We start from the raw sequence: 24,620 nt of genomic DNA, 5'->3' as shown, positions 1-24,620 counted from the left end.
TGCTGGTAGGTGGATTTATTTTGCCTTTTAGAGAAAACTAGGGTGGCTGTTTCCCCCTGCCTCCAGTCTTTATGCAAAACTCAGCTAATTGGCTGTAGCTTCATATTTAGTGTACAGATGTGTGATATGTGGTACCAATCTTCTAATCTAACTCTGGTCAAGAAATTGAATACATTTCCAAAAATGTGGAAATATTCCTTTCAGTTAAATATGAATTTTTTGTTTATTATGTTTTTTGCATTATTTATAGTTCTAAAATTATTTTGTATTAATTTGCACCAACAAAGGCAGAAATCTAACTGTATTTTTCAATATTTCTGATGATAGGGACAAGGCACCAGGACAGAGGGAGTGTGATTACTCCATTGATAACATCAATAAGTGTATCCGGGATATTGAGCAAGCTTCCCTAGCTGCAGTTGGGCAGACCCTGCCCTGCAGAGATGATATCTCCATGGAAGTGAGTTCAAGTACCCCATCAACTCTATCTTGTCTGAGAGAAAGAACTTAATGGGATCTGTAGTCTTTCTGCTGTGACTTATGCCGTAATTGTCTGTCGTTGTAACTCACCAGGCACTTCAGGAGCAGCTGACATCCTCTGTGCAGGAGATTGGGCATCTGATTGATCCTGTCTCCACGGCAGCCCGAGGTGAAGCTGCCCAACTAGGACACAAGGTGCTGGTCTGACCTTATAGCCCTTCATCCCCTCTGGATGTAGAAAGAAAAACCCATTCTCTCTGTTTTCTATCTTTTGATCAAATCCTTCTTCAGACGACTCTCTGAAACTTGTTTTCTCAGGTGACCCAGCTGGCCAGTTACTTTGATCCACTCATTGTAGCATCAGTAGGCCTGGCATCTAAACTGCACGACCACCAGCAGCAGATGACCATTCTAGACCAGACCAAGACCCTATCTGAATCTGCCCTGCAGATGCTCTATGCTGCCAAGGAAGGCGGCGGAAACCCAAAGGTACTAAGAAGTTTATTATCAGTGCTTGCCTAACATGTATTTTTTAATGTGAAATATACTACTTTTAATATCCATGTATTAAAGGTTCTATATGTAGAATTGTGAAGCAATTTACATGTATTAATAGTTTTTTTATTGCCAATGAGTGGAAAGGGTAGAAATGTAATGTAAAAAATGAGACCTTCCCCAACTTTCTTGGTTGTCTGTAACAGCTTGTGGACTTTTTTTTTCAAAAATCCAACAGATGTGATGTTGTTGCACGCTCCCGAGTGCCTTGCCTCTCTCCCACTAACGTCAATAGACAACCAGCATAACAACACAACAACACAACAAAAACGGTGCTCTCTGAGTAGAAACACCCTGCAGATATTAGCTCTGATGTAATGATGTAAATGATGTAACCATGGGAAAATTCACCTGTATTAAATTAACCAAGCCTCTTAAGACTGTCACTTATGTAACTCCTCCACCTTGTGTATTTGCTCTGTACCTACAGCATTTTGTAAGCGGGTGTTTGACAGCGTTTCAAGTCATGTCCTGACCATCATAAATACATCACCTCAAACAGGCATCTTTGCAGATGCCTTCAAAATAGCTGTTGTTAAACCATTACTAAAGAAACCCAACATAGATGGTAATGCACTGACCAGTTATAGGCTGATATCCAACTTTCCATTCATTAGTAAGATACTTTAAAAGATAGTTTCAGTGTAAATGAACTCCTTTCTTTAAAAAAAAAAACAAACAATATCCTGGAGGAATTTCAATCAGGCTTTAGAACATACCAAAGCGCTGAAACTGCTCTTACTAAAATAATCAGTGCCCTCAGACTAAACTCTAAATAAGGTCTAAATTCTTATCCTCTTAGACCTAAGTTCAATGTTTGACATGATTGACCATGATATCCTAACCAATCATCTGGAAAAGTGGGTTGGTCTTTCTGACTATGTGTTACACTGGTTCAAAACATACATCAAAGGGAGAAAGTTTTACATCAGTCTTGGAGATCATGTGTCTGAGGAACATGACAACTGCTTTGGGGTCCCACAAGGGAGCTGCCGTGGTCCATAATTATTCTCACTATACATGCTGCCACTTGGTGACATCATCAGAGAGCACAATGTATGTTTCCATAGTTATGTGGATGAAACACAACGGTACGTCTCCGCTGAACCAAATGAATCTGCAGCTATACACTCCATTACTACCTGTCTTCTGGCAATAAATAAATGGATGTGCAATAAGTTCTTAAAGTTAAATGAGGACAACACTGAGATCCTCCTAGTCGGCCCCAAAACAAAAAGAGAAATGCTGTATAATAATCTGGGGAAATTAACTCCATGGATGAAATCTGAGGTTACAAATCTTGGCGTTATCTTAGATTCAGATCTAAGCCTCAGGTCCCACGTTAACAAGGTGACGAAAACTTAATTTTTCCACCTTAGAAACATAGCTAAAGTACAACCATTTATGAATCAAAAAGATGCATGCCTTCATTTCAAGCTGACTTGATTACTGTAATGCACTTTTTACTTGTCTTCTGAAAAAAACCACTGAGAGATTTCAGCGTATTCACAACTCTGCAGCTCGGCTATAGAACCAAGAGGAGAGAGGGCATTAGTCCAGTTTTAGCTGCTCTGCACTGGCTTCCTGTGACATTTAGAATTGACTTTGAGGTCCCTTAATGGGCTAGGACCAAGGTACATCGCTACCTCCCTTGTTAACTATCTGCCTTCAAGAACACTGCGATCATCTGCTGCTGCAGCAAAACTGTGGAACACACTACCGATAAATATCAGGGAAGCCATCTATTTTTAAAAGAAAGCTAAAAATTTAGTTATTCACCTTAGCCTTTAACTAGCTTTTGTCTCAGTCTGCTTCACACTTATGCACTACTGCACTTTTAAAATGTTGAATTGCAATTGATTTTATACATTCTATACATACATTTTTTTTTATTTATTCTATTTTATTTTATCTTTATTCATTTTATTGTATTTTATTTTATTTTATTAAGTATTCTATTTTCTCTTTATTTTATCTCATATCAAAACGTTTTCTTTTCCCTCTTATGTACATTTACAGGTTTTTTCTTTTATGTCTTTCTTGATGTGAAGCACTTGGTGCATGTAATTTCTCTTGCTGTAAAGCACTTTAAGCTGCATTTTTTTTTGTAAAAAACAAGTCATTCACTTTTGAGTACACACACAGCTAAAACAACATTATTTCCTCAACAAAGGAGAAGAAAACAAGCTCCAGAGCGACATCAGAACATAGTTTATCCCTTTTTTTCTTTTAGTAGTCCAAAGGTGGTAATAAGCACACAATAACCGCCGTGTGTTGCTCCCAGGCCACAGCCTGTTGCTCTGATTCTTACAAGTTGAACCTTTAAAGATAAAGAGAAATAATATCATAGTATTTTGATAGTGATATTTGTATTTGGTACTCCAGCCCTATGAAAAAAACATTCTTTTTTATATTCTTATAATTATTACAATACTTCTAACACTTTTGTCTACCTCAAGATCTTTCTAGACGAATTAAATTAATTTGGTTAATAACTGTATTCATAATTTAATTTTACACCTTTTTATTACAGTGACAGTAGAGAGAGTAGACAGGGAACAAAGAGGAGAGAGAGAGATGGGGGGAGAAAAAGGCAAAAAAAATGGACACAGCAGTCCCAAAATCCTGTAGCCTCACACACATCACCAATCCACCAGGAAACAAACAAGAGTTCATGTCTTACAGCCTACAGCTTGTGATGTGAAAGCCTGACCTATAAAATTCAAGTTGTTCTAAATACTGTGTGTGTGCATACATGGACACATCTGTATGTGTGTGATTACATGATTATGCATGAGTCTTGAGGTGAGAGGGGCCTGTAAAAAAAAAAGTTGCACTGGGGCAGATGCCATTGTTGCAACCTTGTTGTAACCTCAGCTTAGTACTACTGACCATCATTAATGCTCTAAAATTATTAAATGACCTTATTAGGGACTCTTGTGTGTCTTCAGATTAGCTCTTTATTCCTGTGTCCTATAATTATCTTATTGCTAGATTTTACTATTTTATTTATTATTGTTTTGAACTTTGAGTTTGAATTATTGGGAGCAGGGGGTAGTACAAGTTCATACAACAGCAATAATCCACCCTGGTGAAGTGTCCTCTAGCAAGACATTGAGTACTTAGCAGCTGTGGGGACACTGTGGAGCTGTTGTCAATGTGATGAATTTCCCTCTAGGTAGACCAAGACAGTGTCAGAAACTTTAATCAGCTGACTGTATCCCCAGGCATCCCATACCCACGATGCCATCTCTGAAGCAGCCCAGCTGATGAAGGAGGCTGTGGACGACATCATGGTGACTTTGAATGAGGCGGCCAGTGAGGGGGGCATGGTTGGGGGCATGGTGGAGTCCATTGCCGAATCCATGGGCAGGGTGAGTAAGAGTGTGTTTTTGTGTGCTCTGATAGAGAACGCGTGTACGTGTGATAGAATCTCATGAGAAGTCCGCTCAGGTGATTTAAATGGATTTCAGGTTGACACTTATTCCCTATACCTATTTGTCTGAGGGCAAAATGAGCTTTCCCTGTTAGAGTAATTCCACAGTGGGTGTGCTCAAAGTGTGTCCTTGTCAGTGACTCTCATTAGTCCAGTAGATGACAAGTTTTAAATCCTCAACCCACTGGTGATGTTAGCTGTCACTCATCCTGCAGAGGGACATGTCACTGTGTTGACAGCACGGTTAATAATTGAAGATGATCTGCACATACTCAGACATATACACTTGGCTCAGATCTTATCCTTCACTTGTAAATTTCCTCTTTATTTTACCCTTCAGCTTAAACATACTCTAGGATAGCAACCATCATTAAACCTCCATTAGCATATATAAAGTGGAACCACTTTACAATAACGCATACATAAAAAAGGGCTTAATGTTCTCACTAATGGCTTTTTAATTGTTAAGAAAATATACATCAATTAACAAGTCATACCGTAAAATAAAAAGAACTTGGGTTGCCAAATGGTGTGTATCCAATATCAGTGTTACTAGCATAGCTTGATTTATCTTTGTTACCGCCTCTAAAATGAATCAGGCTTGGACTATCTGACCCTCTAGACCCTGCAGATTTGATGACTTATTATAATGTGGTAACATCCACTGTCCTATATTATTCTGTAATACTTGAAGTTTGCAGTTATTAAGTATGTACTTTTGCAACCTAAAGAGACAAATTAAGCCGTATTGACAGACAAGAAAAGAGACTGTTCATTTTAAAGTGTGCTGACAACCAGGGAAACCAAAAGCTCATTCTGTTTATGCATTTTTACAACTTATTGTTGTTTGATAAAACATCAATAAGCTACAATAATGATTACAAAATATTTAGACAGTTGCATCATATTGATATTATACAGATATCCACAGCTTGTAACTGGCTACACCTTATCATAAAGTACTATCAAATTATATATGTAAAAGTATCAACATTAATCAGAGTGCCTGTAGGATAAGTGTGTATGTGCTAAATCAATAAATAAGTGTTAAAAAGGGCTGATCCTTGCAGCTGGATGAAGGAACACCTCCTGAACCCGAGGGCTCCTTTGTGGACTACCAGACCACAATGGTGAAGTTCTCCAAGGCCATCGCCATCACTGCACAGGAGATGGTGAGCATGCTTATGCACCAGGATATCCATGCCCAACAGTGTCTTTTCCATTACATTTCCAATTTACAATGACAATATTTGTCAGTAGGGCGAGGAGAAACATTAATCTGCCTCTACTGATGATGTATGTTCTCTCTCTTGCCAGATGACTAAGTCAGTAACCTGCCCTGAGGAGCTCGGTGGCCTTGCCTCTCAGGTGACAGTGGACTATGGACAGCTAGCACACCAAGGACGTCTTGCTGCAGCTACCGCAGAGCCAGAAGAGGTGAGAAAGACACATTCTCTGTACCATGGAGGATGTGAGAAAATTACACACTCTTATGAAAGATTTAACAGTTCACATTGTATATCTCTTTGCAATTGTGCCCCTGAAATGTCAGACTGAAATATGAGCTTACGTCTGCATTTTACTCTAAAAATCCTTTCGGATATATTCACTCACACACTGATCAGAGCAGATGTTTGCTGTTCTTTGATATGACGCCCCTTCCCCAAGACTGCTCCCGACAGTGTGAGATCAAACAGAAAGATATCCCTGCAGCATCCATCACTCTCAGCACCCACATAGTCTTTTCTTAAAGCTTTTCTGTGTTGTCCATTGCACAGCAATGTGTTGAAACATTGGACTAATAAGCACACAGCTCTTATCAATATCTTGTGTATAACAGGCTGCTGGAAACCCTGCTGGTTACCATAGCGACATTGTGCCTCTACAAGTCTAAAAGCCTATAGTGATGCTTATAATGAAGTACCACCCACCCGTGAATCTCAGTCTGGAAATTAAAGGTGTAGTGCCAGCAATCCCTCTCTGAGGGTGCTCGAAATCATTTTTCATCCACCCTCTGGATAAGAGACATGCTAGTTTAGGACATGATTGTGATTGTGTAGTATGGTGACACAAATCAGAAGATGGATGCCGTGTAAGTCGATGCCCGGTTATGCTTTCAGGTTGGTTTCCAGATAAGAACACGAGTGCAAGAGCTGGGCCATGGCTGCATCTACCTGGTCCAGAAAGCTGGAGCCCTGCAGCTCAGCCCAACTGACAGCTTCTCCAAAAGGGAACTTATCGAGTGTGCCCGTGCAGTCACAGAGAAGGTAAGCTATATGGACAGGAACCCGTACCGCTTCTTTAAATCTTGCAGAAGGAAGCTCTTTACTTTTTAAGGCAAGTCTATGTTTGCTGTCATAATATATAATATGTCATCTTTCTAGCTTGAAGTTTGTTATCAGCATCAACTCAGCATTACTGCATTACTCAGTAGCCTTACTGCTGTATATGGTATGTATATATGTATATATATATATATATACTCCCAGGCCTCTGGTAGGAAGACACACCACCACCCCCCATGGGAGGAGGGTGAGAGGGAGATTTTTATTTGATTGAGAGAGGAGAGAAACAAATGTTTACAGCTGCAAGGTTTACGAATAAGCAGTTCAGGTATGAATAATTGCTTATTATACTGTAGCTGACAGGTATGCTTTGTAATTATGTTTAGCTTCACCCTTGACCTATAATAGAGTCAGAAGAATACAGATTTAATGTGTTACTCTAGGTGGTAATAACCTATGTTTTACTGTAGTATTGCAGGTACTGCAGGTCATGAAACATGTTCTCCTGACCACCCTCACACTGTGCAGTTAATAATAATACTAATGTGTCCCTGCTGTGACCCTGGCAGGAGCTAGCCCTGCTGCTCGCACATTAGTATTTCTCTCCACTCCGAGGCTATAATTTGATTCAGGGCTCATATCAAACTTGAATAATTTGTGGTCTCACGCTTGCTGATACGTGAAACTTTTGCCTCGTTGAAATGTACCTCTCAGGGCTTCCCATTTTTTACGAGGGACGGGCAGAGAGCAGTCTTCAAGGGAGCCGTGTGATTTGCAGAGTCAGGCTCATTGACTCATTGTGACTGTGTAGCAGACTCTGATCTAATGCATGTTTAACCCTGCTCTCTTCTCTTCTCCCTGGCTTCCTCCTTTAATCTAGCTTGTCCAGATCTGTAAACATTCACTACCTCACACACTTGCTTTATAAACCAACATCCTATTAAGAGGAAAGACTGCTCTTTAATCATGGAACACATGCAATGCATATAAGAACAGGCTATATATAGATATTTTTACACTTCTAAATCTTATGCTACGCTTCAAATGTTGCAGGTGTCCTTGGTACTGTCAGCATTGCAGGCGGGTAACAAAGGCACCCAGGCCTGTATCACGGCAGCCAGTGCTGTTTCTGGCATCATCGCTGACTTGGACACCACCATCATGTTCGCCTCAGCTGGAACACTGAACCCTGAGAATGAAGAGTCTTTTGCTGACCACAGGTGCAATGTCCTTGCCACAATGAGACAACCAGACGAGGACATGGTGTTAATTCAAAACCTCTCAAAAAAGAGTAACATTTGATAATGATACATTTAGGCAATAGATTTATAGTTTTCAAGAGCAGAAGGGTAAAGAAATGTAACATGTATATTACTAAGATGTCAGTTGCTAGGTTTTTACGCTGCAACACCAGAGCTCCCTTTTCTTTTGATGACTCACTCAGGAGAAGTGCATTTTGCCAATAAAGCTGACTACTGAGATGCATTTCACATATTGAATATAAATTGAAAATTGTCCTCACTAAACAAACATTCTGGTTAGAAAAGTAACAGCTTCCTTTCATATTGCTGGTACTTGAGTGTGACTGTGGAGCAGATTGTGACACAATGTGTCCCGTCCCTCAGGGAGAGTATCTTGAAGACAGCCAAGGCGCTGGTGGAGGACACCAAGCTGTTGGTGGCTGGAGCCGCATCCAGCCAGGAGAAGCTGGCCCAGGCTGCCCAGTCCTCAGCCAAGACCATCACCCAGCTAACTGAAGTGGTCAAACTGGGAGCAACCAGCATGGGCTCTGAGGACCCTGAGACACAGGTGATGATAATCGATCACGCATTTTCACTAAAGAATGACTAATATAAGCACAGATGTTTCAGCCATATGTATTCACAGTTGTATTTGTTTATTTTCTAAAGGATTAACATATTTGACAAAGCTCAGTCATCACTTTTTAATTATGCTGCATGGAGCTTTAACTTGCTATTATAACCCATCATTAGTTCTGTTGTTCCAGTCGTCTACAATGAAAGTCTTCTATCTTATTGTACAGCCAGTGATTCTCTGTGTAATTGCACTTTCATCTGATACACATTGTGTCTCCTCTTTCTGCTGTGTGTATGCCTCTATCTCTGTCGGCCACTAAGTCTGAAGTATCATGACTAGGTGGGACTGATAACAGCAGCAGTGTTAAATCCTCTCCCCAGGGTTCCACTGATAAACCTATACTCTGACCATTGTGTTCTATTGATCCTAGCTCTATCTCCTCAGGTGGTTCTGATAAACGCGGTGCGGGATGTGGCCAAGGCTCTTGCCGAGCTCATCAGCGCCACCAAATGTGCTGCGGGGAAGCCTGCTGACGACCCATCCATGTATCAGCTGAAGAGCGCTGCCAAGGTAAAGGAGTAGGCCGCTCAAGCAAGTGATTGTCATATCTGGTGTAGCTGTGTATTGATTTCAGCAATGTGATTCTGCAATTTATTATTCAGCTGATGCTCCCTCACTGAGAGGATATGGTATGTGGATGTGTATTCTAGAAATGCTCTTTGTATTACTGCTATGTGGAGTTCACTGTATCTGGTAGCACAAAGTGAGGCTTTTTTACAAGAAGGATATGACAGTTCTTATCAGACTGTGTATTTTATTCACTTTTTCTGTCAAACAGTGTCAGTATGTGGAGCTAGACCCATCACAAAGATGTGTGCATGCTTATTTTTGTGTGAGAGATAGAGTTAGTGTGCTCCATTGAGAACAGTCTGTGGCCACAGATCTTTCTATTGTGACCATTTCTGCATGGTTTTTTTATCTCCTCAACCACAGTATAACTGAGGCTTGAGTTACAGTTCAGCCTAAGCATTGTATTCATCAAGCCAGGTTAATTTTATTTATATACCCTAAAATCGGCCAAACGTTTATCTCAAAGGGCTTTTTACCATCTGCACAGCAAAGAACATCTACTATCCTTAGATTTTTGCTTCTAATTAGGAAAAAACTTACAATAATCAGCAGAAGAGGTGTGACCTCTGTTCCAGAAAGCAAAAAACATGCAATAGATGCTGCATATGCTGTAGACAGAAGCAGCAGAAGTATAAAGTAATATGAAGTGCATGAAGTATAATAATAAGAGTCTCATGCAAAGTGTGTAAGAGTTCGGAGTGAAGACTGGATCAGAGAAAAGATTGCAAGAGACTTCTTGGTGCCGCTAAGAGCTGCAAGAATCTGGAGCATATATACACAAGAGAGGCGAGAGTTGTCATTTTACTCTCGATCCTCACAACCGCTGTCACAGCTGCTGGTTGCTGCTGGGGGATAAAAAGTAGAGATCATCAGACCTTTTACATCTAACCTTGGTGCAGCTGTGGTCAGTGCAACGAACAACCCAAGATCAAAGGATTTCATCTGTGACAGATACCTCTCGACCGGAGATTTGCCATCTTAAAAATCCTTCTGCAAACTTTCTTGATTTATTTATTTCTTTTTCTCAGCACTATCATACCAACCGCAGGGTATGACTCCAACTGTTGCATAGGGTTCCTTATGTTTTCTCATCTGAATGGAATGAGGGCCACCCATGGACCTGGTCACATTGACAGATTGTTTCTGTACCTCCAACATATGGTGACCTCCAAATGTGACCCTCTCAAACTCCTGGTGCGCATGTTGCTCGAATTACTAACCTAATAATGTGCACTTTGCTGAATGCAGCACAGGCAGAGCAGAATGTGTCACCCTGAGTAAAATTAAAATGTTTTTTTTTCCATCCTGGGTGTCAGTGAAAAAACTGTATTACTAGTACTAAATCGGTCTCTTTTAATTTTGAAAAACATCCTTCAGTGGTTCTTTAGCAGCCAATGTTTTTAATTTTCAATAGATAAGCTCTTTCAATTATTCACTGTAATGGAATCTGTGAAGGAGGAGGCAAAAATAATTTTTTGCTGTTATGCAGCTGAGGAGAAAGAGCTCCACCTCCTGGTTTGATTTCGAGTATCATCATTACTCCCTTTATTTGACAGGTCATGGTCACCAACGTGACGTCTCTTCTCAAAACAGTGAAGGCGGTTGAGGATGAAGCCACTCGCGGGACGAGGGCACTGGAGGCCACCATTGAGTGCATCAAACAGGAGCTGACAGTAAGAGCGCCTGACAGGCCGAACACTCTTCTTTATGGTCTGTTGGGAGTCAACGGATGAGACACAGCCTCTCTGCAAAACTGGCTCAATGAGGGTCAGGGATATCTATGTCTATTATTCTGAACAAAACAGGGGAGCTTTTTGTTCTTTTTTCTTTATTATCCATCCAACTCCTCTTTTCCCCTGCAGTTTTCTCACAGCTCTTATCAGGGTCTGAATAGCAGCCACAGACCAAGTGAGAAAGGAAGAAGATTTCAAGAGCTTGTTTTTTTTGTAAATTACTGCTAATCCTTATCAGAGGACCCCCATCCTGAGAGCAGGTTTTAGCAAGAGCTGCAGCCAAAGCCAAACTCAACACAGTCTACCTAACTCTCAATAATAACGTAGCCCATATCAGCATGTTCTGTCCACCTTACTTGTTTACATTTTCTACTGCTATACAGAGTCCATGTGCACTTCTTCGGTTCTTCTCTGAGAATGTTTTAATCTGGATTAATATATCTGTGCCACTGTCATGCTTTAATCCAACTACCTGTGGGTCATCATCATCCCAGGTGTTCCAGTCCAAGGACGTCCCAGACAAGTCCACCACACCCGAGGAGTTCATCCGCATGACAAAGGGCATCACCATAGCAACAGCCAAGGCAGTAGCTGCAGGCAACTCGGCGCAGCAGGAGGACGTGATAGCCACTGCCAACCTGAGCCGCAAAGCCATCTCGGATATGCTGACTACCTGCAAGGTGCTAATCCACGTTGCCCTGCCAGAACAGGCCTCACACAGACAGCACCAGGCTGCCAGGGAACATGTGAGCCCAGCCCGCTGAGTGCAGATAGGACATTAGAGTCTAGTCTGCTTTATTGCTGTTCCCGCTGGTAGTGACTCAGTCACTTTTCAAAGTCGTGCAGCAGAACATCAGTCAGGATGTCCTTCAGTGACCGGAGAGCACTGGTAACCAGATGAAAATACACAGAAGACAGAGCGTTGTATGAGAGTTTTTATTTGCTCTTTGATTTGCAATGAGAACAAGATAATGTATATATCCACAAAGAGAATTATATATAGAGGCTGTCTCAGAACTCTTGCACAGTACAGTAGCACATTTTCACTTAGATGTTGACCTGTGTTTATTCTTGACATCCCAGTGGGAGCAATTTTTGTCTCCTTTATAGATTTCCCATACAACATTGTTTTCTCTCCCCTCCAGCAAGCAGCATACCACCCTGAAGTGGGCGAAGAATTGAAGTGGAAGGCCCTGCAATACAGCTCTGAGTGCACCACCGGATACGTCAACCTTCTGGAGCAAGTGCTGCAGGTTAGATTTAGACCATCATGTGCCTCATGAAGGAAGGATGAGATTAGATATCGTGTGTACTGCATGTGTGGATCATAATCTTTACTTTTGCCTAGTGAGGTTTCACAGGTCTTATCTACAGGATTAAAGCTTCTGATGCTTGACAAATCTTTCCTGGCTTCCTGTCTTCTTCCTCAAACTCGCTTGTCTCTGCATTTACTGCAGCATCACCCTCAACTGATAATCAAAATAAGGTATCATGAATGATTACTAGTCAGTAATACATGATAGAAGTGAAGACATGGTTTTATCTCCACATTCTGTGTTTAACCGCATTCATTTTTACATAAGTTAAAGGTATACTATGCAGGATTTTCCTAAATAAATAATCTATAGATTTATACAAAAATAATCTCTCTCAATCATCATTTATGACCCACTAGAAGTGTGTGGTCATATATTTATCTACAGAGACCCTGCCCTCTGCCTGTATTTTCTTATTATTTTGCTGAGGTCAGGACGTTTCTGGGTGTCAACCTTTGGGCAGTGGGTGTGTAACCCCCAGCCAATGACAGCATCAGGATATGAGGTCAGGACTTGGGTTACATCTCTGTCTCCGTCTCTCTCCTCTGCTCCGCTCTGCTCTCTGTTTCTGTTTCATGGATGTGTAAAGAGCTGCAGGTTTGTGTGTCTTTTCGACCGAGGGCAGGGCTGAGCTACACACATGCAAAGCAGAGAGGCCACAGCAGACAGGATGAAGCTCTGCATTCACACAAAATCCGGCAATGCGGCATCTTCCCACAGGGGTGTGCGGAGATGTGGGCATGTTTATTTGTGGTTTAGAAACCACTGTGAAACAATCAGAAAATAATGCTTTATTTCTCTGATTCACGGCTTTGTTCTCACCAGCGCTGCTCCCTCTCTTCATTCACTCTCTAGCTTGCTCGACCACCGCTGCTCTCTCTCTCGCTCACTCGTTGAGTCGGGGAGGAGGGACCAACTTTGAATGCTGTGTGTTTACAAACACCAACCGACAACTCCTGCATAGTATACCTTTAAGAGTAATACTTTATGGAAATGTAATATCTTCCACCACAGTCTACCCGATCTGATTTAATTACTGTGCACCATGTTGCATAGATTTACATATTAATCAGCTAAACTTATTTTCATGAAATTCCTTGATGCTTAGTTTATAATAACACTCCCCGTGTGTTATGTGCAGACACAGGTGTTGACATGTAACAATTTGTTAATTAATGCATTAAGTTGCTTATTAGTGATCTAATTTGCATAATTAGATATGGGTACATCAAGTTGATTGTGGGAGGACATTAGGCCACTGAAGTACCATGTTTTATCATTTGTGGTTAATTAGAAAGAATGTGCTGTCGCTACTGCACTGGTCAACTAACAAAGAACCAAATAAAAAAATAACTAACTTGACTTAATGAAAGAAAGTGCAGACTCATCCAAGTGGTTTTTCACATAATTTATTGTCTAGATAAGTTCTAAAGATGGTAGAACAGATATAGATACTTTTTTTGTCTTTCCTTTCTGATTCATCTTTATTGTATTAACCTGTGTTTCCTGTATATTTGTGTGTGTGTGTGTGTGTGTGTGTGTGTGTGTATGTGTTTTCAGGTGCTGCAGAAGCCCACGCCGGAGCAGAAGCAGCAGCTGGCCGTACACTCGAAGCATGTGGCGGCGTGTGTGACAGAGCTCGTCCAGACAGCTGAGGCCATGAAAGGTGAGGCCACACACGCCGCTGATGTGCAGTCACACACTCTTACACACCGCACACAAACTGAAGTTAGGCTTGACAACCTTTAGTTACCTGTGACCCCATTCTAACTGATTTTATGGATCATTTAACGCACATGGAAGTTATATATTTTTAGCATCCCAAGTGTTTATGGCTCTATGAAACAGTAGCTTGTTGTATAAGTAGAGTCTTTTACAAGATCTTGCACGCTGTCCAAAAATTGTTGGCCGCAGATTTTAATTTTAAAATGACTATCAGACATTATAGACACTGCAGTGTAAAACTGGGAAAGCTGAAATTGCTGAATACAGTGAGTTTGAAGCACGGGGATTCCCATCAAAAGCCAACTCAATTTTGTAAAACGTGAAAATCCATGACAGGATTGTGAAGATGTTAGAGATTAGTCAAAGGAATAATATTTTAGTGTCACTGAGTCAAGCCACCAAACCTGTCTGCGTCCCTAATAAAGATAAGTCATGAAAAATCACTTTAGAATATTGAAATTGCACCATTGAGTGACTGCTCTGCAAATTGCTCCAAATGAAGCTCTGTTGGGCGGTTATGACACAAACACACTGGAGTGCTTCCTGTAGAAGCTGCACTGCTGCATCTGACAGGAGTAATAGATTGTGTTTGGATGAGAATTAGATTTCAGTGTATAGCCCGAGACCCAGTGGGGCTATCTACTTCAACTCTCTAATGTCACATGTGCTCTTTTTCCCCCCTCTCTCCCTCTCTTTCATTGCCGCCTCAGATGGAGGTAAGTGGGATATGGTGTGTTTTGTTCCTCCAGATCACCTTTCATACAGTCAGAAGGGGGCAGAGGAGTAGACGGCTTGGGGGTGGGGGTGAAGAACAGATTTCCCCAGAGTTCAACATAATCTATGAAAACAATGTTCCATCTGCTTTACCAAGCTGTTCCCAAACTGCTAAGTTTTATAGGCACTTAAAAACCTATAAAAAAAGACAATGACCCATCAAATGTGCATTTCCTCTAACTTTTAGTTTATGTTATTTAAACTTTGAGGCATTACAGCCATACTGCAAAGAATTTTTTGGAGCGTATACAGCTTTGAAGTTGAGATTTAGCATCTCTGTGGTGCCTGTATGAAAGACTGAGAACATTCAGTTGAAGCATGATAAGTGAGTGAGATGTTGAGCTTTTATAGCAGATATATGTTGTAAAATAAAATGTTATCACCAGAAATACAGTGTTGGTGTTTCTTTTGTGAGTCTGTGCTAAAAAAAAAAAAAAAAAAACATGATCATGCCTTTCAGGATCAGAGTGTGTGGACCCTGAGGACCCCACTGTCATCGCAGAGACTGAGCTCCTTGGAGCAGCAGCATCCATTGAAGCTGCAGCCAAGAAACTAGAACAGCTGAAACCCAGAGCCAAACCCAAGGTATATGTGCCCCTCTCAACTCTGTCCGCCCACACAAACCCACGCACAGCTTTTTGCAATTAATCAGCAGGGAGACGATGTGGGCTGAAGGTAGGAAAAGGTGACACTGCCTTTGAAGTGGAGTCATCTTTTTCTGTGACTGAGCCGCTATCTCGATAGTTTTCTTCATTACACACACACCATGTTGACTCAGACAGCTGGTCCTGTGAGCTAACATATGATGCTTGGAAAACTTTCTTCAAAGGCACTTTCGGACATTATTTTGAGTTGCGTTGCCAGGAGACGCAATTATACTGCTGGTTCCTCAAGCTTATGTTGGAAAGAGTTCAAAATGTGCGATGAACTGTTGTGACCCTTTTCCGAAAGAGAGGGCCTCTGTCTTATTGAACTTATTTCCTTTGTTTTATTGCAGTGTTCCTCATTTCTAAACTAAACTGAGGGAGGCTTTTTCAGCCTGTTATTCATCTCCCCCATGCTGCGGTATTGCCTTAAAAAACAAAACAACTTTACCGCACAATACGAAAAGAAAACAGGGAAAAGCTTGGAGATGGTAGTAATGGTGCTTTTGAAAAGTGAGATTACTTTTATGTTGTTTCGTATGCAGTGCAGGGTTGTGTTTGTGGTGTGCTGCTGCATGACTGTGTTGTTTGTTTATCTGTCTCTGGAGACTGGATAGTTGGATCCCGGTGCTCTTCCTTTTGTGCCTGTAGTGATTTCCCCCCCACCCTCCCCTCTGTTTCTATACCTCTTCCTGTACATAACATGATTGTTAGTTCAACCCTCTGTCTGTATGATATGAAGGACCGCATATTTAGGTTACACCAGTTTTAATAAAGACCATATAATGCTCTGTCTTATACTATAATTCCACAGTTACAGAGTACATTTATGAGGACCTTTGTGTTTATGAAAGAGGATTAGTGAGTGAAAGGCTTTTCCTCTTTTAGATGTCAGTGTCTCCCTCTAGTGATCTAGTAGGATGCAAGCCTCATCAAATAGTATTTAAAGGGAGAATACTGCTGAATATTACCACATTTTTTTCCTCATTTAACAGCAGTTAATTTGTATTCAAGACTGCCTGACTGTCCCCTACATTTAAAAACTAGATAAAATATTTTCTCCACCCCTAATTTGTGCCCACATACTGATATATATTGATAAATTTAAAAAACTATTATTTATAGGATGATTTTGTACTGTAACATAGCTAATAAAGTACCACATACTGTATCATTTGTAGAGGAATCAAGCCACCATAAAATTTGTTTTTGCACCAGATTCAAACAGTGTTGCTTCCATCAATCTTTTTTTTTTTAGTTATTTACTTTATTCCCTCTCCTCTCTACTCCTTCATCTCTCCCACCCTGTAGGGAGGGGGGGGGGGGGCTCTCTCTCCTGCCCCAGCATGCTTCCCTGCCTCCCACCCTCTCTGAGCCGTTGTAGACCTGGAAGCCTTCTCTGCAGGGCTCTGTCTGATATGTTTGATATATTAGGTTGTTATTCAGTCCAACTATATATCAAACATATTCCTACAGTGTCCCGCCCTGTCTCCAGCCACGTGTGCCTTATGTGTTTATGGAGGTCAATCACATGTTGTTGACTGCTCAGGCAGCGATGGTCATTTTGTTGACTGTCCCTGAACTGATGCATAGTGATCTTCATGCCGGTATTTAGTTCAAGTTTGATGAATGGGGCATTGTATCTAGATGCTGCTCTGTGTTGTCATTGAAAAATCATCATATGTGACTGTGCTTTATGCAAAAGATAAAGTTGAACATCAAAGGTTATGCTCAGGGTCATAGCTGCCACTAAGGTCATGTACTGAGTAGCTTTCTGGGAATTTGGGAGCTTTAGGAAGCTTGAGGAGGGGTTACCTACTACAATTAAAAAACAACACTGATAGATATTTTACAGGCTGATTCCAGTATTTTTTATATTCTCTATTTGTCAATTCTACTACTACTTTTTAGCCTATTAATATGATACTCTGTATTCACATCATTACACATTATATCAGAATGTTGTTTCTGTCAGTGTAGAAAAGGCTAAACAGCATTTAGACCATCATGTTCAGAAATACAATTTACAAATAATACAGTTGATCAGTTAACGGTTGAAATGTTTTTAAAAACTCAAAAAATCCACATACAGTAGTAAAATTTGAATCTCTATTTATAATGTCTTGCCAGAATTTTTTAGTTGTGGGACTAAAATCCTGGCTACAGTCCTGGTTATGGCACTGCAGTTGGTTACACAGTAATAATGATCTTTTCTTACCTTAGGATACTGTAGTTTTAAGTCTTAAGCTGATATGTGCTTTTACTTCCAGCAGGCAGATGAGACACTGGATTTTGAGGAGCAGATATTAGAGGCAGCAAAGTCCATCGCTGCAGCAACTAGCGCTCTTGTTAAATCTGCATCTGCAGCTCAAAGAGAACTGGTAGCACAAGGCAAGGTCAGTCTACACACATACTCAAAAAGATACATGACTGCTGTTACTAATAATGTAATACAACAGTTGCCTCTTTACTTTTTACCCAATGTCAATCTCAGGTTGGATCCAATCTAGCCAATGCAGTGGATGACGGCCAATGGTCACAGGGTCTCATATCAGCTGTAAGTCACTTTGATTATTACTGCCTAATTTTCAAAGTACTGCACAAACTTGTTACCCAGATGAAACCCAACCATGAGCATGCCTAAATTTGTTGTCTGCTGTAGGCACGTATGGTAGCTGCGGCCACCAGTAACCTGTGTGAGGCAGCGAACGCCTCAGTGCAGGGCCACGCTAGCGAGGAGAAGCTCATCTCTTCAGCCAAACAGGTTGCAGCCTCTACCGCTCAACTCCTCGTGGCCTGCAAAGTGAAGGCTGACCAGGATTCTGAAGCCATGAGGAGACTACAGGTAACAATCATACACAGTTTTCATTTGTCCATGGAAACTCATGGAACGTGTGCTGTGTGCTAATTTTGAGATTTCCTCTCTAAAGGCTGCTGGCAATGCAGTGAAGAGAGCTTCAGACAACCTGGTGAAGGCAGCTCAGAAAGCAGCATTTGACAAGTCTGAAGATGACAGTGTTGTGGTGAAGACCAAATTCGTTGGAGGCATAGCTCAGGTGAGACAAGGAAATCACGCTCATTGTGTGATTTGCCCTTTTCACGGAACGTTTGCACCTCTCGCTGATATGCCAAAATGCCACAGACATTTTTCTGAAATTGTGATGGGCCGCTGTGGATAAACAACTCATCAGATTCATTTCAAAGCTGATCGGTTGTTTACTAGAAACCCAGGTTTACTAGAAGCCCACAGCTGCAAAAGATCACATTTCTTGAAGAGTTTCTCTTGAGTTCCTTTCCATTTTTGCAAAAAATTTGAATGATGATCGAAAGCCCTGGGATTCTATGGGAAGCTTTATTTTTCATCTTTTTTTCATCTTGATTGATTGAGTTCCTGTCTCAGTCTGTGGTGCACGCCAGCTGGGCAGCTGTCAATTTTTTAATCTGACTAATGGGGCTCACTGTCTCATTGATATCTGATCATTGTTGCACTGAGGGGTACAAAACTGTTTCTTCAGCCACTTTAGACTGTTATTGACCATTTACTGTTTTTTACACACTATTATATTATTTACATTATTTATTATGTTACATTGCATCTTTACATAGCCTATTCCTGTTTTCAAAAGTAAAATTATTATTTTTCAAAACAAAAAAAAACCCTATTTTTTCTGTAAAATGCTGTATTGACCAAGAAGAATAAGGCTTACTATGTATCATGCAGAGATCACAATTTCAGTCATGGTTTAATGCTACTTTCTGCATACATTACTAAAAATCTACTATATGTATAAATATTCTTAGAAAATTTGGATGGACCACACTTTCTCATTACAAGGTGCTTTTTTGATTTTATGTATGTTCTGCTGTGCAGTGCTTGGGAGTTAACAGTTTGAGTTGAGTACACAGTGCAGCGATTGGTTTTTCATATCAAGTTATCCACAGGAATGGGATTATGATGAGTGGAAGCCACATTTTCTGTCAGCTGTTACCGTTCTTTTCAGATCATTGCGGCTCAGGAGGAGATGCTGAGGAAAGAGCGAGAGCTGGAGGAAGCCCGGAAGAAGCTGGCTCAGATCCGACAGCAGCAGTACAAGTTCTTGCCCAGCGAACTGAGGGAGGATGAGGGCTGATTGGCTGAGCATGTGGGATGTGTGCCATGCTGATGAGACCTTCTTATCAAGGGGAGACGCTGCCGATGTACAGTCGGTTGCTTTCCTCTCATGTAACCGAGGAATATACAGCACTTGAAACAGGCCTGTTTGGTGAGAAAAACAAGTGCCTGTGCTCTGTAGTGTATTTGTGTGCGTGTATGTATGTGTGACGTGCGTATGTATTTGTCAGTGAATGGCATTGACATTCAGACTTTATATGGAGAAGGTTGTTACAGTTTTCACTATAAGAAAGTGGAGACTGTTTGATAAAGTTGTATGATAAACGTATCATTGCTTTGTGAGTATTACTGCATCATGAGCATTACTGACTGTTACAATCATGAATCGAAGATGTTACGAATGCAGAAATCCTCTATAATCGTCATTGAATGTTCTATAATTGTTTGAAGGTTTAGAACAAATAGAAATGAACTGATGATTTCTCTGCAAATGGCAGAACAAACCTAAGGGTCCATAGCTTCTGTTCTATATTTAAAAACCTCAAAGGGTCAATAAAAAGGCAGGAAGGAATGCCTCATTTCATCACTGGCTTGCATGCACCATAACGTCTATACATATCAATGAAGCTACTAACCAATAGAGTAGTATAGTGGAAATTCACTTGTATTCTACTAATAAAAATGTGAACTTGGGATTTGCTGGTAAACTAGCAAATCTTCAGATATTAAGGATGAAACGATGTAGTTCAGCTTAATGCCAAACAGTGAGAGGTTCTGATTTGAGTAAATGACAAAGTAGAAAATAAAGTAAGACCACTGGCCAACATGTAAAGATATTTATTCTTGACAGATTTTTTTAAAAAGAAAGTACTATTTCTTAAAGGACCAGTGTGTAAGATTTAGTGGCATCTAGCGGACTTGGCAGAAATGGAAAATAATATTCATAAGTATGTTTTAATTAGTGTATAATCACCTGGAAATAAGAATCATTGTGTTTTCGTTACCTTAGAATGAGTCCTCTACATCTACATAGGAAGCAGGTCCTCCTCCATGGAGCTTGCCATGTTTCTACCGCAGCCCAGAACGGACAAACCAAACACTGGCTCTAGAGAGGGCTTTTTGCATTGGACGGGGATGGTGAGGGGAGGGGTATTCATTTGGTTGCAATCTGCCACCTCACCACTAGATGCCACTAAATCTTACAAACTGGTCCTTTAAAGAGCAGACAGGTGTAATTTGTGTTATTCAGTAGAATCTGGACTAAATGTGACCAAATATGTCATGCTGCTTGTACATCACTTCATGTAACCCCACAAGAGCTTCTTCTCCTTCCCTCGCATACACAGAGCTGTGTTAGGATTATGTTTACATTATTTGTCATGTTCATTCTCCTTTGTCTTCATGTTTTAATTCCCCTTCCAGTAACACTAGCCAGATTAGTTTTCAGGTGCCCCTATACTGTACACACACACACACTCACCTCACACACACACACACACACACATATAGAGTTATTCTCCACTCATTACTGCCCTGTTGCGGTAAAGGCATTTTCATTTTAGACTGACTGTCTATAGCAATATGTTACACTGAATATTCTAGCGAGCTGATAATGAGAGTCTGTGCTGTTATTAGTTGTAAGATTGGTTGTGTGCAATGATATTTCGCTTTAGGCTCTTGAATGAATGAAACGAGTATACGGGATGCACTGACATTGCTCATAACTTTACGCACTGAAGAAGGAAATTTAAAGCTTCCATTATAATAATTATAGGACACTCTCCCAACAAACAAAAAGGAAATAGCTTCAAGCTCTGATCGAATAAACTGGTTCAATTGTGATTTTTTTTTTTTTTTTTTTTTTTTTTTTAGTATATTGATGTATAATATATTGAAAATTTTAAGCAGGTCATCTCCTCAGTCTGTCCATGCCAGTGTCTGGTCTGCATTGTGTACTAGTGCCTTACTTGAGTCTGCCATGCGAGCAGCTGAAGATCAGGCTGGGTGGGAGCCTGAGCCTTGTCCTCTTTGGATCAGAACATTATGCCAGTCTATTCCCTATCGGGGTCTTAATAAACTGTCACCTAGTCCTTTGCCATACAATACAACGCCTTTGCTGGTGGCCTATCTGCCTACAATGCTATAATGCTGATATAAAAAGGGCATCTGTGGATACCTTGACATTTAGCGACTATAATCGAAGATGAACACTAGACTGCATTCCATGAGCATGTGGCAATTTGTGTCTGAAGTCGAGAAATTCATTATACCAAGTCCCTCTTAAAGGTTGGACTGAATTACTTCCTTGTTTCATTGTCTAACCACTATAAAATTAAGTTTTTATCGATAAATGTAAGAATTACCCTGAGATATATTGTCTAACTGATTTGTCCAAGTATTAAAGGAAATAGAAAAAGTTACTACAGTAGCTCTGTTATGAATAGGTGTTGTGCTTTCTTTAACAGACTGCATTAGTTTTATGATTTGATGCTGTATGTATAATATTTATCTGGTCACAAAAGTATTTTTTGTATTCACCAAAAATAAAGAATTTCAAACAACCAGTACATGAAGATTATTTTGTCCTTTTTCATGCATTTAGTTGACAAAAGAGATGTCTCTGGTAAGAAAATAAGGTCTTTCTACATTCTTTCCAGCAGATGTCAGTATTGTCCTTCATAGCTGAGTCAGTGGATGTTTGGAGAAATATGTTCTACTGGAAGGTTTGGCAAAGTTAGTCAGACCAAATATGGACATAGTGGATGTGCTTTTTTTCCCCTCTTTGTTCACAGACTAGACCTTGAAGTATGCAGTGATTCTCATTTAGATGTTTAGGTCAGGAATGACAGTTCACAATCTTGTACTCTGGGTTACAGTCTCGCGATGAATACAGAAGGCTCTGTAGTGCTGTTGAGAATTAGAAGAAGTAATTTTGTTGGTCTTCTACTGACAGCAAGGCAGGCTTGATCATCAGCTTTTTTCATTCAGATGATTCAGTACTTCACTCTGAAGTTGATCCTCTCTCTCTCTGTCAGGAGCATATGGGGGCTGAGCGAGTAAAGGATGGTTAGAGGTGGCCAGCACAATACACTGAGTCGTCCTAATGAACACCATATTTGGTTGTTTGAGTGTTTTGGTCTCATGCAAGGCCACACCACACAGTGGAGCAGGGAAACTGAAGCCATGTGTTTAACTGGGAGTGCCCATCTACTACTCACCCTCTCTCTCTCTCTCTCTCTGTCTCCCTCTGTCTCTCCAGTCCTCAGGACCTGCAGGATGTTTTTCTGGTTAAGTCTGGCATTTGTATGCAGCTATCAAAACCTCAGTAGATGAATGATGTTAAGCAGAGCCGCGGTCTGGTTGAGGCCCTCCTCTTATTGTCATGAACTACATGATTTCAGACTAATTAGTAAACCACTCTATTATAGCTATAGTCAAGTTTCCATCAGGGCCATGCATTTATAAGCTATTACTGTAAAACTTTCCATTTGACAAAGTAGCACAACGGTCAGCATGATGATAACAATGAAAAATGAAAAATATTTTGGGGTTTATCTTGCACTCAACCACCCCTCTGTACATTTCTTTATTCTAAATCTATTTCTCAAGCTCTCTCTTTGCTTTTCTATTGGTTGGTGTTTAAAAAACGTCCTGTCATATGCCTGCTTCCTAATGTACTGTAGGTATGGACTCCAGATGCACCTTGTCGGCACGAGGTTTGATGCCTGATCTGTTTCACCGTGGCGTATGTCATTAACCTCCTCAACCCCACAGACTTTTGGCAGGTCTATTGTTACAAAGTCATGTTGTGTGTGCAGCACGTTTCAAAGCTTCAAAACTTTGTCAAGATTTCAACTTTTCCTAAGAGGCCAGATATGTCAGACTGAATTTCAAGGAAATAAGACATCTAGTTTTTTTTATTTAAAATAGTGTTGCATTGAAAATTGCATATTTTTTTTAATACTTCACTCAACATATATTGTTCAATGAAGAACTGGAACCTGATAACATTTTTTATTCCAAAAGACATACAGTAATCCTTAGAATTGTACATCTCTGGCATCCTAAATGTCTTTTATTTTCTGAGTTGGAAGGTTGGTTTTGCAGTCACTGCAGCTTGTGCCGTGCCTAATCCCAACAGCCTGGCAGCCATTTAGTTCATGCTTTGTTCCGCTCAAGTTCTCAAAATGAAGCCATGTTAACCCCTGGCTAAACCAAATGACACTGGTTCAACTCTCCACTTTCATCGTTCAGCACCAATCTGCAGTATGTTTAATCCATGATTGAGCAACAGCAAACACACTCTGCATATATTGGTTTCTTAAATCCATAAGTTTATATATTTTCCAGTTTGGATAACAGGCAAGTTACTGTATGTTCAGAAGTGTTACTGTGCAGGAAAGGAGTCATGACTTGTGCTAAGAATGGCCTTGGTGAAATAGAAAGTTGTCACACTGCAAAACTATGTAGCCTGTTATAGCATGTTAATGATACTCTATGAAATTTCTATTCAGCAGTGTTTTAATTGGTCTTTGGGGGATAGCTTTTGGTAATTTTAGCCTTACCTGTACCCACTTTAGGTAAGGCTTAAATGGTAAAACAGATTGAGAGGGTATCATGATCTTTCACAGTATAAGCAGAGGGAAGCAGTTCTCCTTAAGCCAATTCTCTCCACTTCTCTCCAATTGTAGAAAAGTTAAGAAAGAGGAAACGAGGTTAGGAAAAAATGCACATCAGGAAAGGCTGTTTGGTTTTGGGCTGGGCAGTTTGTCCAGAGCATGCTACTGAAACTTTTATTTTTGTTCACAGACAACATTTAAATTTGACAAAGCTCTTTCTGAGATGGATCAAAACATCTTTGAACAAAAACTTTTGTTAAGCTGTTGGCAACATGTGAGATTCTCACCTCCTTTATCCTTTATAGCTGCTTTCTAGCACACCAACATTTCAAGATTTTAAAGAAAGTTTACAGAAGTACATTTTTTTTGTTTATAATTCTATTGAAAAATGTAACATACAGAATCCAGCATAGACTGAGGAAGGTTTTTATCAATATTACAAGCAGCACGTGCCACAGCAAGCCAGGAATTTTCCAGCTTGCCCAAGCTGATAA

General features: G+C 40.4%; 1 protein-coding gene across 5 annotated transcripts in view; it reads left to right on the top strand.

Annotated features, from left to right (window-relative positions):
• The window catches only part of tln2b (talin 2b), an 85,214-nt gene extending 63,140 nt beyond the window's left edge, over positions 1–22,074 (top strand). For 2 of the 5 annotated variants that reach the window (XM_067589789.1, XM_067589788.1), the window contains exons 38-57: positions 328–460; positions 574–675; positions 799–969; positions 4,263–4,409; positions 5,542–5,643; positions 5,789–5,908; positions 6,592–6,738; positions 7,810–7,976; positions 8,382–8,565; positions 9,019–9,144; positions 10,761–10,877; positions 11,432–11,617; positions 12,083–12,190; positions 13,814–13,919; positions 15,213–15,337; positions 17,667–17,792; positions 17,891–17,953; positions 18,059–18,241; positions 18,327–18,452; positions 19,398–22,074. In XM_067589789.1, coding sequence (XP_067445890.1) covers positions 328–460; positions 574–675; positions 799–969; positions 4,263–4,409; positions 5,542–5,643; positions 5,789–5,908; positions 6,592–6,738; positions 7,810–7,976; positions 8,382–8,565; positions 9,019–9,144; positions 10,761–10,877; positions 11,432–11,617; positions 12,083–12,190; positions 13,814–13,919; positions 15,213–15,337; positions 17,667–17,792; positions 17,891–17,953; positions 18,059–18,241; positions 18,327–18,452; positions 19,398–19,526 — 2,668 coding nt within the window. In that variant the 3' untranslated portion in view covers positions 19,527–22,074. The other 3 variants (XM_067589790.1, XM_067589791.1, XM_067589793.1) reach the window with 3 other exon arrangements.
• Positions 22,075–24,620: the final 2,546 nt, after the last annotated feature.

The sequence above is a fragment of the Thunnus thynnus genome, chromosome 5 (genome assembly GCF_963924715.1).
Source record: "Thunnus thynnus chromosome 5, fThuThy2.1, whole genome shotgun sequence".
Taxonomy (NCBI): domain Eukaryota; kingdom Metazoa; phylum Chordata; class Actinopteri; order Scombriformes; family Scombridae; genus Thunnus; species Thunnus thynnus.
Note: the sequence above shows the minus strand (reverse complement) of the source record. Positions and strands in the feature narration are given on the sequence as shown.